We start from the raw sequence: 15,082 nt of genomic DNA, 5'->3' as shown, positions 1-15,082 counted from the left end.
GGTAGCGTTCGCGGTCATGGTTAGTAATGTGTTTGGCTATTTATATAAAAGTAAAAAAAATTAACTGGCCTTGCAGAGGCATGCCGGCAACAGCTCCGCCCGAAGTGGTAATCACTCCAGGCTCTCAACTGCACATTGCCGTAGGGGCACATCATGCAGCTCGGTCTATGCCAGCGCTTGAGCGTGAATTGTTTCTCCTTCTTTTTTTCTCGAAGTGCGGTGTTGGCTTGGCGGTCGTAAGGGAAACGACAAACGGACACAGCAACAATGGCCGGCCGCACTATAGTACTTTTGAGCGACAGCAGCCTGACCCTTTTACTCTAGTGAGCAATCTGGCGCAGGCCGTTACACCGATCGTGCAAAGTATTCTATCAATACATGTGGGAAGAAAACGCACACACACACGCAAGGTGACACGTCTAGTTAGGACCGTATACAGTGCTCCACTTCTCATCCATAAGTAAACTAGCAACAGAGCAACCGAAAGTGGAAGATCAAGTGACTTTCATATCGCAAACAGCGAGCCGGTGCCAGATTATACGAAAGACTCCCATGGGTGGTGACAAAAAAAAAAAAAAAAAGAGAGTCGATTTCGCCCGTGCGAATCGTTATTCATCGTCCAAGTGTTGAATATGCGAATTGCTCGCTCAACATGTAGAGCATCCGCATCACCTGCCTCCGCCCCTTCTCCTTCATGTCTTATCGTGACGCTGATATTGTGACCTGTTTGTCTATATTCAAGACGCCGAGTAGGCCGGCTGTGTTCAATCCCCTCTCTTTTTGTATTTTGCCCTCGTAGCTATTAACGGGTACCATCTTGGTCGATCGATGCGCCCGCCGCGGTAGGGCTATATGACGCTGCGCTGCTGAGCACGATGTCGCAGGTTCGCCCTCAGCAGCGGCGGTTGCATCGGGTGCACGTTAAAGTACCGTAGTTGGTGAAAAATTAACCCAGACTCCACTATACAGCGTCCCTGCACCCGCCGTGCAGTTTCGGGCGCTGGGCCGCACAATTTAATAATACATCGGAGCGCCTCGCGGTCACAAGTACGTCAAGTCGCCCGCGTTGCAGGGCCCTTCCAGATCTCTGTGGACGAACGGAAAATCGAGAATTGTCACCGCTGAGCATGGCGCGACTGGACGGGTCGTCGGCAATAAAAGAACCGCTCGCGGCAACGGAGAGAGCTGTTGTCCCCGCCCTTCTCTTTCCAGTCCGCACAGCTGCACATCGCGAACGTTTTACAAGCCCCGTCCCGTTCTCGCCTGCGCCGGTCACGCTCTCGCACCGGCGGCAGCAGCAGCAGCAGCAGCAAAAAGAGGGGCGAGCAGCGGATCAGACGCACGCGCGTGTGTTGTGCTCGCCGGAATCTCGGCGCCGACGGGCTTTCCGTGCCGGTCGCCGAAGGGCAGCGTTCGCGGGCGGCCTAGTCGCGAGAGGCGTCATGGCTGCGACGGAGGACTCGCTCGCTGTCGTCGGAGGCGGCCTGGTGCGTACACACACACGCATGTCGCTCACCTGCTCCGGCCTATGGCCGCGCCTGGCGCTGTAACCTCACGCCGCGTCGATTAATGGACGCGCGTTTCCCGACACTTTGTGCTAAGCCGGCGCGATAAGCGTGACGTTATGGGAGATGGGAAGGCAGCCGTGCGGATCAGGTAGCGAACGGGGTTAGCCGATATTCTATAGATGAGTTTAAGTGGAATAAATGGCGCTGGCCAGGCCAGACGTATAAAGCGTAGAACGGAAAATCGGTGGTCTATTAGTTCATAAAGAAACAGCTCAACAGCGGACGGAGGACGGAATTAAGAAGGAATGGACGAGCTGTTGCGCTCTTTTTATAATGGGCTGTCAACTAACCGGGTCTCGCACATTGGGTCTCTTAGAGCTACAGATTGGGTTCCAAGGGAAGGGAAGCAAAGTGAAGGACGGCGGAGAATTATATGGTGGGATGAAATTTGAAAATTTGCAGGCAGTTGGTGTCAGTTCACAAAAGACGGGTGTATTGGAGGTCGCTGGTAGAGGCTATCGTCTTGCAGTTGGCACGAATAAAGCTGCTGCGGATGATTATCCAGCGTTAACCTCCGCTTTGCTTAAAGATTCTGTCTTTGTTTTTCTTTGCGTATTAAATAATATTTTGATTACAGCCAGAAGGGTTCGTACGTTGAATGAGAGCGTCCGACGGTACTCATATAATTTGCAGACCAATGTGAAATTTATGGGCTTCCATTTGTAACGAAGCAATTAATTACCTATTAATTTCTCGTTGTTGGTCATGAGTGTCCAGTGGCTTGACTCCGCGGTAATGACAACTACGGGCCGACTTCCGAGCCAAAGACGAAGGGATTGTTGTGAAATGGATTGTTGAAAGATGTGGTCCAGGCCTGGTCGCCAAAAAACCGAAATGTCGCGTCATGTTCTCTCACTGTCTCCCTTTTCATACGGAACGTGAACCGTCTCGCAGCACATGACATTTTGTGTAACAGTTTGTGCGTTTTAAAGGTGCACTTAATGATACATTTTACTTTTCATTTTTTTTTGCGTTTTATGGACACTAGATCGAGAGAAACACCGATTCTGTTTATATTGATAAAGTACTCCCGAATAACTTTATTTTCGTTGATTTCGCGGTAATAGGTTCATTATTAGAAGTGAAAATGACGGTTCAAGATTCATTTTTTTTTTCGCGCCGAAAGTTTAGGGTATTTACGTCCGTGTGACGTCACGGATTGCATAGTATTTTCTTTTTTCGAATTTAGGCCGTTGTGGTTCGGTAGAAGTTCTTGAAAATTCCTAACTTCAGTGTTTGTATCTCATAGAATACAATTCAATACTTCTTTACCGATAAATACTTGACCAAGCCCGAGCAGACGGGGTCAAAAACCACGACCTCAAGGTGAACTGGTACGGAAATTTCAAGGCGTTGCCACGCGGCCATTTTTCGTTCTTACGTGTTTTCTCGCTTATCAAGCGTATTCTTGTGGTTAGAATGGCTTTCTTTATTGTGAAAGCGCAGTTTACTAACGCAGCTCAAATAATTTTTTTAATCTTTAATGTCTCTTCAAATGAAAGTCCTGCATTTTGAAACCCTAGAACATATACTTGCACACCTCGGAGACCAATTTTGGTTTCGGTAACCACGAGGTGGAGGACCGTAGGTGGAGTCCTTAAGACGTCACAGTGCACTGCGATTGCTGCTGCAGCAAGGATAAATGAGCGCAGCTCTTTTGATTATTTTTTTTTCATGAGTATAATACCATCATATACGTCGCATTATAGCTTCACGGTAGCGTCAAACTTTGCTGCTAGTCATGACGTCACGATAACGTCGATGACGTCAGTTCTAGAATTTAAAGACGACTTAGTATGACATGAAAATACTTTATGAATATTTCGCAATCTTCATACTAGCTGAGCGGGATCCTTTTACGCAAGAAAAGCGTGTGGTACATGCGTCAGGCATGCATGCATGCGAATGTATTCTGCAGGCGCTCGTGTCGTATACCTCATCTGCGGCAGAATATTGTAGAACGTTGGAGTCATCTTTGAGTCAATTGAAACGGTCGCTCACGATTTAGTTGAACTTGGCAGCTTGCCTATTGGCACAAAGGCAATCGCAGCGCATGGTATACCCACTTATTTCGCTGTGCGTTAACTGTAACCGCTGCGGAGGCTTGATACAAGAACTTTTTTCCTTTTTGCTACTCGAAGAGCCTTATCTCGGTGGCCGGGGTTTACGGGCCCACATATATGTATACGACCGACTGCAACGCTCAGCAGACGTCCTTCCCTGAGAGCGCGCAGAGTCATTTATTTGCCGTCCCCGTCAGTTTTCCAACTCCTTCACTTCCAACATCACTGGGTCAAGCATATCATTCGTTTCTATCGCCTTGATTTTTTTTTTCAACTGAAAATAAAACTTTCACTGTCACCTACTGCCAGACGTGCTCTTTCCTACAACCGTTAGCTTTTCGGTCATGCGAACTTCTACCGCTTGGCAGCCATAAACGGAGCGAGAACTCACAGTGCCTGTTTATTCAATAAGCCCACAAGATGGCGTGTCGGGTTTGTTGGTTGCAAAGCCCCTGAAAATAAAATTAAACTAGTCCATTTTTCAAGAGCTTTATGGTTGGTTGATGTTCATAATGGCCAGATCTTGAAGCAAGATCTGTCTGCCTGTCTGTCTGTCGGCCAGTCGCTCGCTCGGTCGGTCGGTCGCTCGGTCCCTCCGGTCGTCCATCGTGTTTGCTTTGCGAGGAGCACAAAATGCAGTACATAATTAAGGAAACAACAATGTACAGATTTAACAAGTCAACAGAGATGTAAGCACATGCCATCACCTGTTAATGTAGCGAGCCATCACCTGTTAATGTAGCGAAACTACGAGTAAGAGTCATTGAGATAAGTCAGCTCGTGGAAGCAGGGAATCAAGGCTCGCCAAAAAAGTCGCAGTTTCATCCGAAAGGAGAAGCATCATTTGCGATAACAAATGGGATAAACAGCTATACGAAGTAAGCGTAATCTTTTTATTGGCCGTATAAACTTGTAAACATTCATTTACCAACTAAATTAACAAGCATGATGTCACGCTCGCACAAACAAACGTGAACACATCTCACTTCGATGATCGCGGAAACTCGCTGTCAAAACAATGGAGTGAGGAAGCGCGGCAGCAGTAGCCAGCCATTTGACCTTCGTGCTGCCTCTCTCTTTAACGCGAACTACGGGGGAAACATAGCCCACACAAAACTATCAGCACTCGACGCACTCTGCCCCACCGCAGATCGCTTTCAACATAGAGCCCGCGCAGCCGCACCTACGCAGTAGCCGCCGGTGTAGAAGGGCACCCTCCCTTCCTCACCCCCTAGGTACCTTGCGCGCGACGGAAGACTGCGCGCTTCTTCCACCATCGTCGACTCACCCTCGCACGTTTTCACTCGCACATACAGCATACGGTGCGCGGCTACGATGTTATCGCGCCCTTGGATTTTATGTGGAACATCACGGCGACGGCGACAGCATAAATGCGCCTGGAGTGTCCATGTATTTACTATCGCAATAATAAGCTAGGGGGAGCATTACGTCGTGCAGCCATTCCCTTCGTTTTTTTCCCTCGCACGCAGTATAGGCCCAACATTTCACGTCAGAGACTCGGCCTATTGGCCGAGTTTATTTGGCGTCGGCGGGTGGCCCTGCGGAGCGGTCAGGGCTTGCGCCGGGGCTGGGGCTCTGATTGCAGACGGTGCCCAGTTATCAATTGCTTAGGAGACAGTTTCTAGATCGCGTATACTGATTCTTCAAACCATTTTCCTACATATGTACTACTTATTTCCATGCCGTTCACCAAGCTTACGTCCGCATTGTTTTTCTTTTTAATTGGCTTTCGTCTCATTCTAATTTGGGTTGCCTCCGCAACACCTTTTCATTTATTTTATATTAGGCTTCGTGCCTGCTGTATACCTTACAGGTGGTGCGCGCTTACCCCCATTTTTATCTTTCCATTCTTTTTTTACACCGGGGGACGTAACAAGCACGGCTCTCTGCCTGCAGAGTTGGAGCCCTGAAATCTAGCGCGTGCTCTGACGTGACGATGACGTGTTGCTCGACTACTTTGCTTCAGTCGTGTTGCGCAATACTCCATCCTATAGTAATTTCCTTCCTCGGTGGGCACAACGCGTGCCTATCAAAGCCACCAGGGTAGCACAAGGTCTGTACACATCTGCTTTAAGACGTCATGCTAAAGGGCCGACTGACGATGAATCTAATAGGAGTGCTAGCTGGTGAGTAAGCCGCGGTGATTCTGACATCACCGCTTTCGTCATGCCGGGCTTGGCAATAGAAATTTCGGCCCTGTTAGCACGACGTCATAAAGCAGAGTGTACAGGCATTGTGGCATATGGATGGCGCTGTGCCTGCTTTTAAATGAGGGGATATAAACATAAGTTGGAAATAGGAAGAAGGGAATTAAAAAGGAAAGTAACAGCAAGATTACAGGGCACGAAGACTAAAGTAAAGCTACGACGAAGAATGGTGTCCGCCCGTAGGAAAGGAACAGGCACGCACGAACAGAAAAAGGGATGAACGCGCACGAGAAGATATGAACCGTATTTGGCAACCTGGGAACATTAACATTCGTGAAAATCCCGCAGACATAACATTGGAAGCGGGAGAAGTAGCACGCATTAAATAAATCAATATAAACTATTTTTTATAGCGTGCACCCTTTCAGGAATACGTGCAATTGTTCACCGTCATTCGTGGCAGAATAGCAGCAGCAAACTTGAAACAGCCAGAAATGTAAGCGACACAGGGACTTCTTCATTAACTTTGCTATTGCCGACTTGGCCTGCGCCAGGAAATGTTTGCGCGAAGCACGTCCCCTTCCGGTGTCGTTTCACAATCGGAAAGAAGGCCTTCAAAGATGTGGTCGGAGACCGGCGAGGGAAACTTTTTTTCGCCAGCAGAATGAAGCGTCTTTGCGCAATATTTGTTGGAACATTCTTAAAATCGTGGGAACGAGCCCAAATTCGTAAACTTTGCGAGGAAAATTCGGGAGAGTTGGCCTAGTATCTATGGACACTCATACAGGCGTCGTTCATGTGCTTTTCTTGCGTCTTCTCTTGGTTGCGCGCTACGCTAGTGTACCAAGATGGCGTACCGGCGTCGCAACCCCATAGTTGGCTTTGACCAGCCGCCACAGACCAAGCTTTGAAGCGTCGTCGTGTGCCTCCTCGAAGAAACACCGCAGTTTGCGCGCTCACTCCTAAGAATAGAACGGTCGATGAAAACAACTCTCTTCGTTTTTCCTTTTTTTTTTTTTGCCAACGCGACCAGTCAAGCCTGTATCGAAGTCGCTCGTTCGCGGTTATTCGAGGTCACACGCGATGAACACTCCGAGGGACACCTTGCCACGCACTATACTGAAACGTCCCGCTTTCGGCCGAGAACGTCCGTGTGCGATTTTCGCGCCATTATGATGGATTCAGGAAATTATCTTTTACTTCACGCTAGTTCCTCTTTGCGTCGTGTTTGTATACGCCCCTTGAACAATAGCTCAGGCTGGTCCTGCACTTGCGAAAGTTGAGATTAGGCGCGCTTTCGTTGACCGAACTGTCTTCTAGGGCAAGCTCTAAGAGAACCTCAGCTTGAGGAATGAAGCCACGTGGAATACTCGTATAGCGCTCAGGAAAGAACGGCCGCCAGCACGCGCTTGAAGACCGTCTGCTGGAGGTTCCTAGTCACACGGGATTACAAAACACTGGGTGATGCACTTCCAGCTGTCCCCGTCAATTTATTATCCGCTGTGATCACATAGACTTCCAGCACAGGCGCATGCACCCGAACTTCCCTCCCCCGCACCCGCCACACACATTATACCACTTCTCATTACTTTCCCATTAACGTTTCTTGCTACGCAGGCACAACAAACTTCCGCGCTCGCTGTATTTTGTGATCACAGCCTGAATTCAGAGGTTAATTCTTCAGCGCTTCTGGGAGTATCAGACCGCGGTTCTTGCCGGTTTTGCGTTGGCCACAGGCATGTGTCTATTCTTCAATGTTTGTGGCTTTGCATTAAAACGCGAGTTCTACAAAGTTCTCGCCGTTGCACGCGAATACACCCGCTGAAAGAGTGTGGCAGCCCCAGTAAAAAGTAAGAAAAATATATAAAGAACGCTTGACATTTTCTGGGAGTTCATCTGGGAAACTCGGCTCAAGAACTTTGTTGAAACCTTAACAAGCGTCGCCAGAGAGTATTCCGTCCTTTCTTGTGTATAGCGCAGAAACTTCAGAAATGAAACGGACAGGAGACGAGACACAAGTTTTAACTTGAACCATGGTTTATTAGAAGCCAGATCGCCGGTTAATGTACCCGAGATAAAAAGCAAAACATGTGCAAAATATGAGCCAGCGAGAGCTGTCAGTCCTCGCTGGCTCATATTGTTTGCGCAAATTTGATTTTTTTGTCTTGGGTACATAAATCCATGACCCGGCTTCTAATAAACCATGGTTCAAGTTAACGCTTGTGTCTCGTCTTATGTCCGCTTCACTTCTAAAATTTCTGCGCTATACACTAGAAAACATGCCGTACCAACAGGGCCGTAACTCGATGCTCGCAAAGAACATTCCGACCACTGATGCTCTTGGTTATTTGGCCTAATAAAATATTTTACATTATTTCAATCAAGCAATCATTAACTAAATAAATAAATGACGGTATATTGGGCCCAGTGACGGGTAAGTTCGCGCTGGCACTGTGGCTTCGAAAATTTTGACAAATGCCTGCCAGCGTAGCGCCTGTTGATCACACGGACAGGGAGTAACCACCTGTTCGGGGAGTTCTCAATATGGAAAAGCGAAATGAACAAAATATATATATATATATATATATATATATATATATATATATATATATATATATATATATATATACATACAGAAGTGGTAGTACGTTTGCTCACGTGGCTGCATGTGCTTATTAATTGTTGAAAGCAACAACTGCTCCCCATCCACGCTTATACGCACCAGGTTTTTCGCAGTCGTTGTTGTTGTTGTTGTTGTCCTGAGTTTCGCAGTCATCCAAATCTCATCGACGACTCTTTTTCCGTTTTCTTCTTCCCAACTTTTCATAGATGTGGTTTATTCATCCTTTGCAAACGTGACTTGCGCCGCGTGCATAGACAAGGGGACAGAAAGAACGACGAAGACAAGCGCTGGTCAACTTGCAGTTAGTGGTCAGCGCTTGTCTTCGTTGTTCTTTCTGTGTCCTTGCCTATGTACGCGAGCTGTAAGTCACGTTTGCAGTGGAATACTCGAACCATGATTCTCCCTCGTCTCGCTCGGTTAAATCTCGTTCTTGCCACGCCCGCTCTACAAGATTTTTGCATAAGACCGGCCTGCTCTTCTTTTTTATCTTCTTACTTAACAAATTAAATTCTGCGCGTGACGACTGCGGCGCGTCAGGCACCACCGACTTTTTCTTACGTGCATCTGCAGGTTACACGCGGCCTCTTGAAGCTCGGGCTCTGCGCGAAGGCAAGAAACGCTATTTTTCGCAGAGAGATGCTGCTGGGACTTTCTCCTAGTTGGGACTGTTCTCCTAGTTCTCCTAGTTGGGACTGTTCTCCTAGTTCTCCTAGTTGGGACTGTTCTCCTAGTTCTCCTAGTTGGGACTGTTCTCCTAGTTCTCCTAGTTGGGACTGTTCTCCTAGTTCTCCTAGTTGGGACTGTTGTCCTAGTTCTCCTAGTTGGGACTGTTGTCCTTTCGCCGGGGTGCACACTGTAAAATAATTAGCACCCTTAAAAGTTAAAAAGGGTGTAAACGTGTCTATAACTCACACTCTTAGGGTGTCAGTTACATAAATCACACCCTAAATGTGTGAGTTACTGACACATTTACACCCTTCTTCACTTTTAAGGGTGTAAATTATTTTACAATGCAGAGTCTGCTCTCCAATAGCTCCCCGGCAATCGTCACTGGAGGCCAGACTATCTTGGGCACTTAAAAAAGATACCCGCTTGAGAATGTTTCTTTGTTCTTTTTAAATTAACGGAGCACAAAAGAGAGACGCTAAATCATTGAGGACCGGTTAAGCGCTCTTTTGAAACTTGTGGGGACTGTTGCCGTGAGCCGCGCTATAGACGGCAATATCGCGGCCATTCTCAGGGTCGCGGTTACGTGTGTGTATATACCGAACTCGATCGTCCGTCTTGGTGCGTGAGCCCACACTTGGCGCCAATGTGTGGGAGCCGCGGCCCCGGGAGTTCCGTCCCGCAGGGCACCAGCTACTTTTGTTCGCATTTCTTTTTCGAAAAGGTAAAAAAGAGAAGTTATCAGTGGAGAGAGAAAAAAAGTAGAGCGAGAGAGAAGGAAATGTCCTTATTAAAATGCAATGATTTCCGGCTTATGTACGCGGAACATTTGCTACTGTGCGTGGTGATATAATGCTATATGATGGAACGCTAACGATATATGTTGTGCTGCACACACACACACACACACACACACACACACACACACACACACACACACACACACACACACACACACACACATATATATATATATATATATATATATATATATATATATATATATATATATATATATATATATATATATATATATATATATATCTGGGCATCGTTGCCCAGCTGCGGCAAGCTTTTTTTTTTCATTCACTTTAAATTCTGTTTATTTATCATTGCTTTAATTCATTTTGTCAGTACAAGTAATTTTCCCTGTGCTGTCCTTGTTTGTTGGCTCATTATGATATGTATATATGAAATAGAGGTAGGACAAAATGGGATGAAATAGAGAACATAAAGAAACGCGTGTGAGTGGGGAATAAAATAAGTGTGCAGGGTATACTTACAGGTAAGGCGAAGTTCGCCAAATAATTAAAAAGCTCCATTATTTGCTGGCAGCGTTTCTGCCTACTCGCCGTCACTACGATGTGACAGTAATATTGGCTAGGCCTTTTTGGTATCTACCATGTATATATCATGACGTGTTGCTCTACGTACACGTACTACTTGTGTAAGTGTAGCATAAACACGTACAAACCAACTCGACAATCCTTCTAACTCAGCGGCGCATCCTATAACACAACGTCTCCTTGCAGCGAAATCCGCGGCGGTCGCACGAACCCTTATCACGAAAATTACCGCTTCCGGCCGGAGGAAGATACTCTGATATCGCCGTTGAAGGCGGCATCAGTGGGAGCAATTAACAGGCGTGCAAAAGAAATGTTAACTCTTGAGAAGCACAGATAACCTTACGCTATCGTGGTCGGAATGAAGGCCACCTGTTACTGCGACTCCAACAAGCGCGATAGGGACTCAGACAAACACTGATAAGCACGGGTGATTCTTCCTTATCTGGGATAGGCGCTTCGCTAGGGCCTTCCCCCGAAAGTCACTGGCCCACCAAGAGTCTCAGGCAAGAAGGGTCTTCGGGACTGAATGGTATAACATATCGTTTGTCTATGCTTCGCATGCTCCTCAAGAGAGGGCGCTGGGTGCACAGACAGGACGAGATACCCCCACGCTTGTGCATCATGTCAACGGCTGAATTACGATATGACGTCATCTTCGCGTCATTCATAATAGAGTAACCCCTTTTCGCACGACATAAGTTCACAAGAAGATGGAGTTATAAACAGTGGTCGGACAAAGAATATTTATAGTAGAGGTTGGCGAATATAAACATTGTTTGAATACGAATCGAATACGAATATTAAGCGTCGAATATCAAATTGAATACCGAATAGTCAAGCGTAGATGCATGTCGCAGCAGGAATATTTATTTTGGTGTAATTAGATACCATGGCAACAAAGAAGGACAGCTATCAGGAACAAAGAATCATGTTGTAACACCATCACTAATTGTCCTTAAACAAGGTACCCAAATTGTCTCATTCAAGAGCTTTAGAGCCTGATTGCAAACAAGCTCTCCAAGAAAGAATGGCTACTGCATCGCTAGTTTTTTAAAAAAAGCCAATGGATGATTTACCCAAAAAAAGATCAGAAATCGGACAAAAGGAACAAAAGAGTTCCTGAAGGAATCATATGCCGTAGACGCATGGCAAAAGGGCACATTGCAAGGAATACATCACAGGATGCAGCGTACAAGTTAAAGCTACTGTAAGACTGGACTGCCAAAAACACTAAATGACACACTATACACAAGTATCGCGGGTGTTTGTGTAGGTTTCCGCGGTGAAACCGAAAAAGAAGCCTGGATTACAGACTTTGTTTCTACATTGCTTCGAAACTTTTGTCGTCGTACTTCTGGTAACTTTCGATACTTCGTTTCGCACAGCTATGGACAGTAACAAAACTTTACCATTCGACTGTTGCCAAATATCTCGTTAGTTTCTAATATTCGAAAATACCGAATTGTTCCTTTTTGAATACGAACAGTTAAGTATTTAACTCGTATCCGAAATTTCGATTATTTGCCCACCCCTAAAATTTTTAGCCAACATTTCGACAAGGGGTCTTGTCTTTGATCGTCAAGGCGATGGACAAATCCAGTCGGTCGAAACGTTGTGTCCATCCTGTGACATCCCTTGGTCGAGTGGTTTTGGAAACGGAAATGTAATAGTGCGACAGCCCATCACTTGTCAAAACGTTGGCGAAAAGTCGTTGCTGTTGGTTGCATTTTCGTTTTAGAAAATGCCGCACCAAATAGCTCAAGCCACATCCATCGGTACACATTTAGTAGTCGCCGCTCTTTTCTGTTTATGGTCCACGTCTGTGTCTCTTCGGCACGGTCCAAAGCCAGTATGGATTGCTAAGAAACCCGTATTGGAATAATCTTATGATAGCAGAATCTTAGACTACCTTATGTATAATATAATTTTATAACAGGACGATGTCTTAGAACAGCGGATCAGCTTGACGAATTGTGTTTGACCAGAATGGTCAAGAGCCGCTAGGATGTGCGAATCTGCTACGCGAAGGTTTTCGTGTGTACGTAAACTGGAGTAAGTAAGAGCGAGCGGAAATTAACACGAAGAAAAAAGTGAGGTTGGACAGGACGGGCTGTATTTGATAACTTGTTCAACGATGTATATATACATGTTGGCAAGATGGGAACACTGTACGTCCCGTCAAAGCCTTCTTGGAGGAATAAGCGACTAAATCCTGATCGTACATTGTCACGGTTCCTGCTTTTCGGACAAACCTCCATTTCATCTTATCGTTATTGCCGCTCCCCTCCAAAAAGTTATTCCTTTCCCAAAAGTGGTCGTCCTGAGAATATGGCGTTTCGATCACGCAGATTAACATCCGCAAAACGTAGCGTCATTGCTTTCTTTCTTTCTTTCTTTCTTTCTTTCTTTCTTTCTTTCTTTCTTTCTTTCTTTCTTTCTTTCTTTCTTTCTTTTCATAGCACATGGTGCTGGTAATGGCTCTCAGTTATTTATGTTTATTTAGGTGAGGCAGACAGAACTGAATTCTTTATCTATTTTTGTAGCTCAAACAAACCACGGTCAGATGGGTTTGTTACGACAGAACCTGCAAATTTCCCTGGGTGTTACAGATAAATATCATGAGATAAGAGATGTTGCCGAAATCCCAGCCACGGCGGCCGTGATTCGATGGGGGCGAAATGCAAAAACACCCATGTACCGTGCATTCGGTGCACGTTAAAGAACCCTAAGTGGTCAAAATTAATCCGGAGTCCCTCACTACGGCGCGCTTCATAATCGGATCGTGGTTTTGGCACGTGAAAGCCCAGAAATAAAAGTGTTGCCTGAGCTGATGCTTCTACTTAGCAAGAATCATTAACTCTGCATTTATATGGATCATATCTAAACTCACGCAGGTGGGATCATTATGCGCCTGTCTTCTCGGCAACCGTGGCTTCCAAGTCGACCTCTACGAGTCCAGAGAAGGTGAGCGATAATATAATTGGTCTAGATTACATTTTAGTATTTCTGATGACCTGACAGCCTAGTGTCAGAACTCTTCGAGAGACGAGGCTGGTAGTGACAACGAAAAGAGGCGGAGTGCAAAATCGCTCGTTGTACCGCGCTTTGGGAGCACGTCAGAATGAGATCCACATTTGAGCATCTAGGTTTTCGCAAACTGAACATAAACGCAACAGTTAAAACTATATATATATATATATATATATATATATATATATATATATATATATATATATAATGCATAAATTTATGTAGATATGCTATAGAAGTGTTGTTACATATACCTTTCATATCTCTCATGTCTAACCGGTTTGCTAAGTACAAACTCGGTGTTCCCTTTAGGAGTGTACCACAGTGCACACATGCGCTCGGGGTGACAGTATAACCATAGAGTCTTTTATTGAAAGACTCTGGTATAACCAAGCTTACTGCACCACGTGGAGGCAATGAAGCGGGAAGTGACCGCTAACTCTTCTCAACCAACGTGTCAACCGAAAGTACGTATAACAGCGAGCACCGTTTCTGCGCATGCGCAGACATCCGCGAGCAGGAGCACGTGGCTGGTCGGAGCATCAACCTGGCGCTGTCTGTGCGCGGCCGCGCCGCGCTGGCACTGGTGGGGCTGGAGGAGGAGGTGATCCAGCGGCACGCCATCCCCATGCACGGTCGCCTCATTCACAACACGGACGGCACGCGCAAGCCCATCCCGTACGGCAGGAAGGGCCAGGCGAGTCACCTGCGACAAGAGAGGGAGAGAGAGATACTCACTTTAGTTAAAGCCCTTAGTGATAAGCTGGAGATGATGCCTGGCATGCTGTACGCCAGACGCTGGCTGATAAACATGACACGCACAGTTCCGAATACTGCTGCCTGGTGGATCGGTTCTAGGGACGCAAGATAACCGTCTTGAACGAAATATCTGTTCAAACGTACAGCGGCTACTTAATTTAAAAAAAAACTAAGTGACAAGAAAAAAAATACGGCCCTCGCACGTCAACCCACAGGTTCAGCATTCATTTTAACCTGAAGAAGAGGAGTTGGGCTGCGCAACTTTCAAATGGGCAGTATGCGAAAGAAAATCGTATTGCGTGAAATCACGAAAATGGCGAGCACGTACGCACGCTCGCGTCCATATGAAACTATACTAACGTAGGCACTGCGCTGTCGGCGTGTTCCCAGCTGGTTGTTCAGCCATTCCAAAACAACATAGAGATGTCGTGTCACGCCCTGAGAGAAAACTAGAGGGCCTTAGTTCGGTAGTCGCGGATATGCTTGATGCGTCAGTGCTGCTGGCTGTGAAACGGCACGCAAAAAAGAAAATGGCGCATTGAAAAAAAAAATGGCACTTAGCGACACGGGAGGAGGCATCTAACATCGGCCAGAAACACGACTAGACATGCAGCGCTATTAATGCACGAAACGTGGTTCGTAGGCCACTATAGCGGCCACAGACCCAAATTGACCCTCATGGTTATGCATTAGCCGCGGTGCCAAGCTAAAAAGCCAGAAATCTACGTGACTTCTGCGCTGAACATGTGTAATATAAAACCGGCGAAGTAAATTACACGGACTTGTCAAACAGACCACGAAATTTTCCCGTCTAATGGCTTCTGTTTTTCGAGACGAAGGCAGCGTGAATTTCTTTGCA

At 46.3% G+C, this 15,082-nt stretch overlaps 1 protein-coding gene across 1 annotated transcript in view; it reads left to right on the top strand.

Moving 5' to 3' along the window:
- The first annotated feature begins 1,121 nt into the window (after nt 1–1,121).
- cn (Kynurenine 3-monooxygenase cn) overlaps nt 1,122–15,082 on the top strand; it is a 30,708-nt gene continuing 16,747 nt past the window's right edge. Inside the window, exons 1-3 of the mRNA XM_075675422.1 lie at nt 1,122–1,487; nt 13,329–13,398; nt 13,971–14,161. Coding sequence (XP_075531537.1) covers nt 1,128–1,487; nt 13,329–13,398; nt 13,971–14,161 — 621 coding nt within the window. The 5' untranslated portion in view covers nt 1,122–1,127. The remainder of the gene's footprint in view (nt 1,488–13,328; nt 13,399–13,970; nt 14,162–15,082) is intronic.

The sequence above is a fragment of the Dermacentor variabilis genome, chromosome 11 (assembly GCF_050947875.1).
Source record: "Dermacentor variabilis isolate Ectoservices chromosome 11, ASM5094787v1, whole genome shotgun sequence".
NCBI lineage: Eukaryota > Metazoa > Arthropoda > Arachnida > Ixodida > Ixodidae > Dermacentor > Dermacentor variabilis.
Note: the sequence above shows the minus strand (reverse complement) of the source record. Positions and strands in the feature narration are given on the sequence as shown.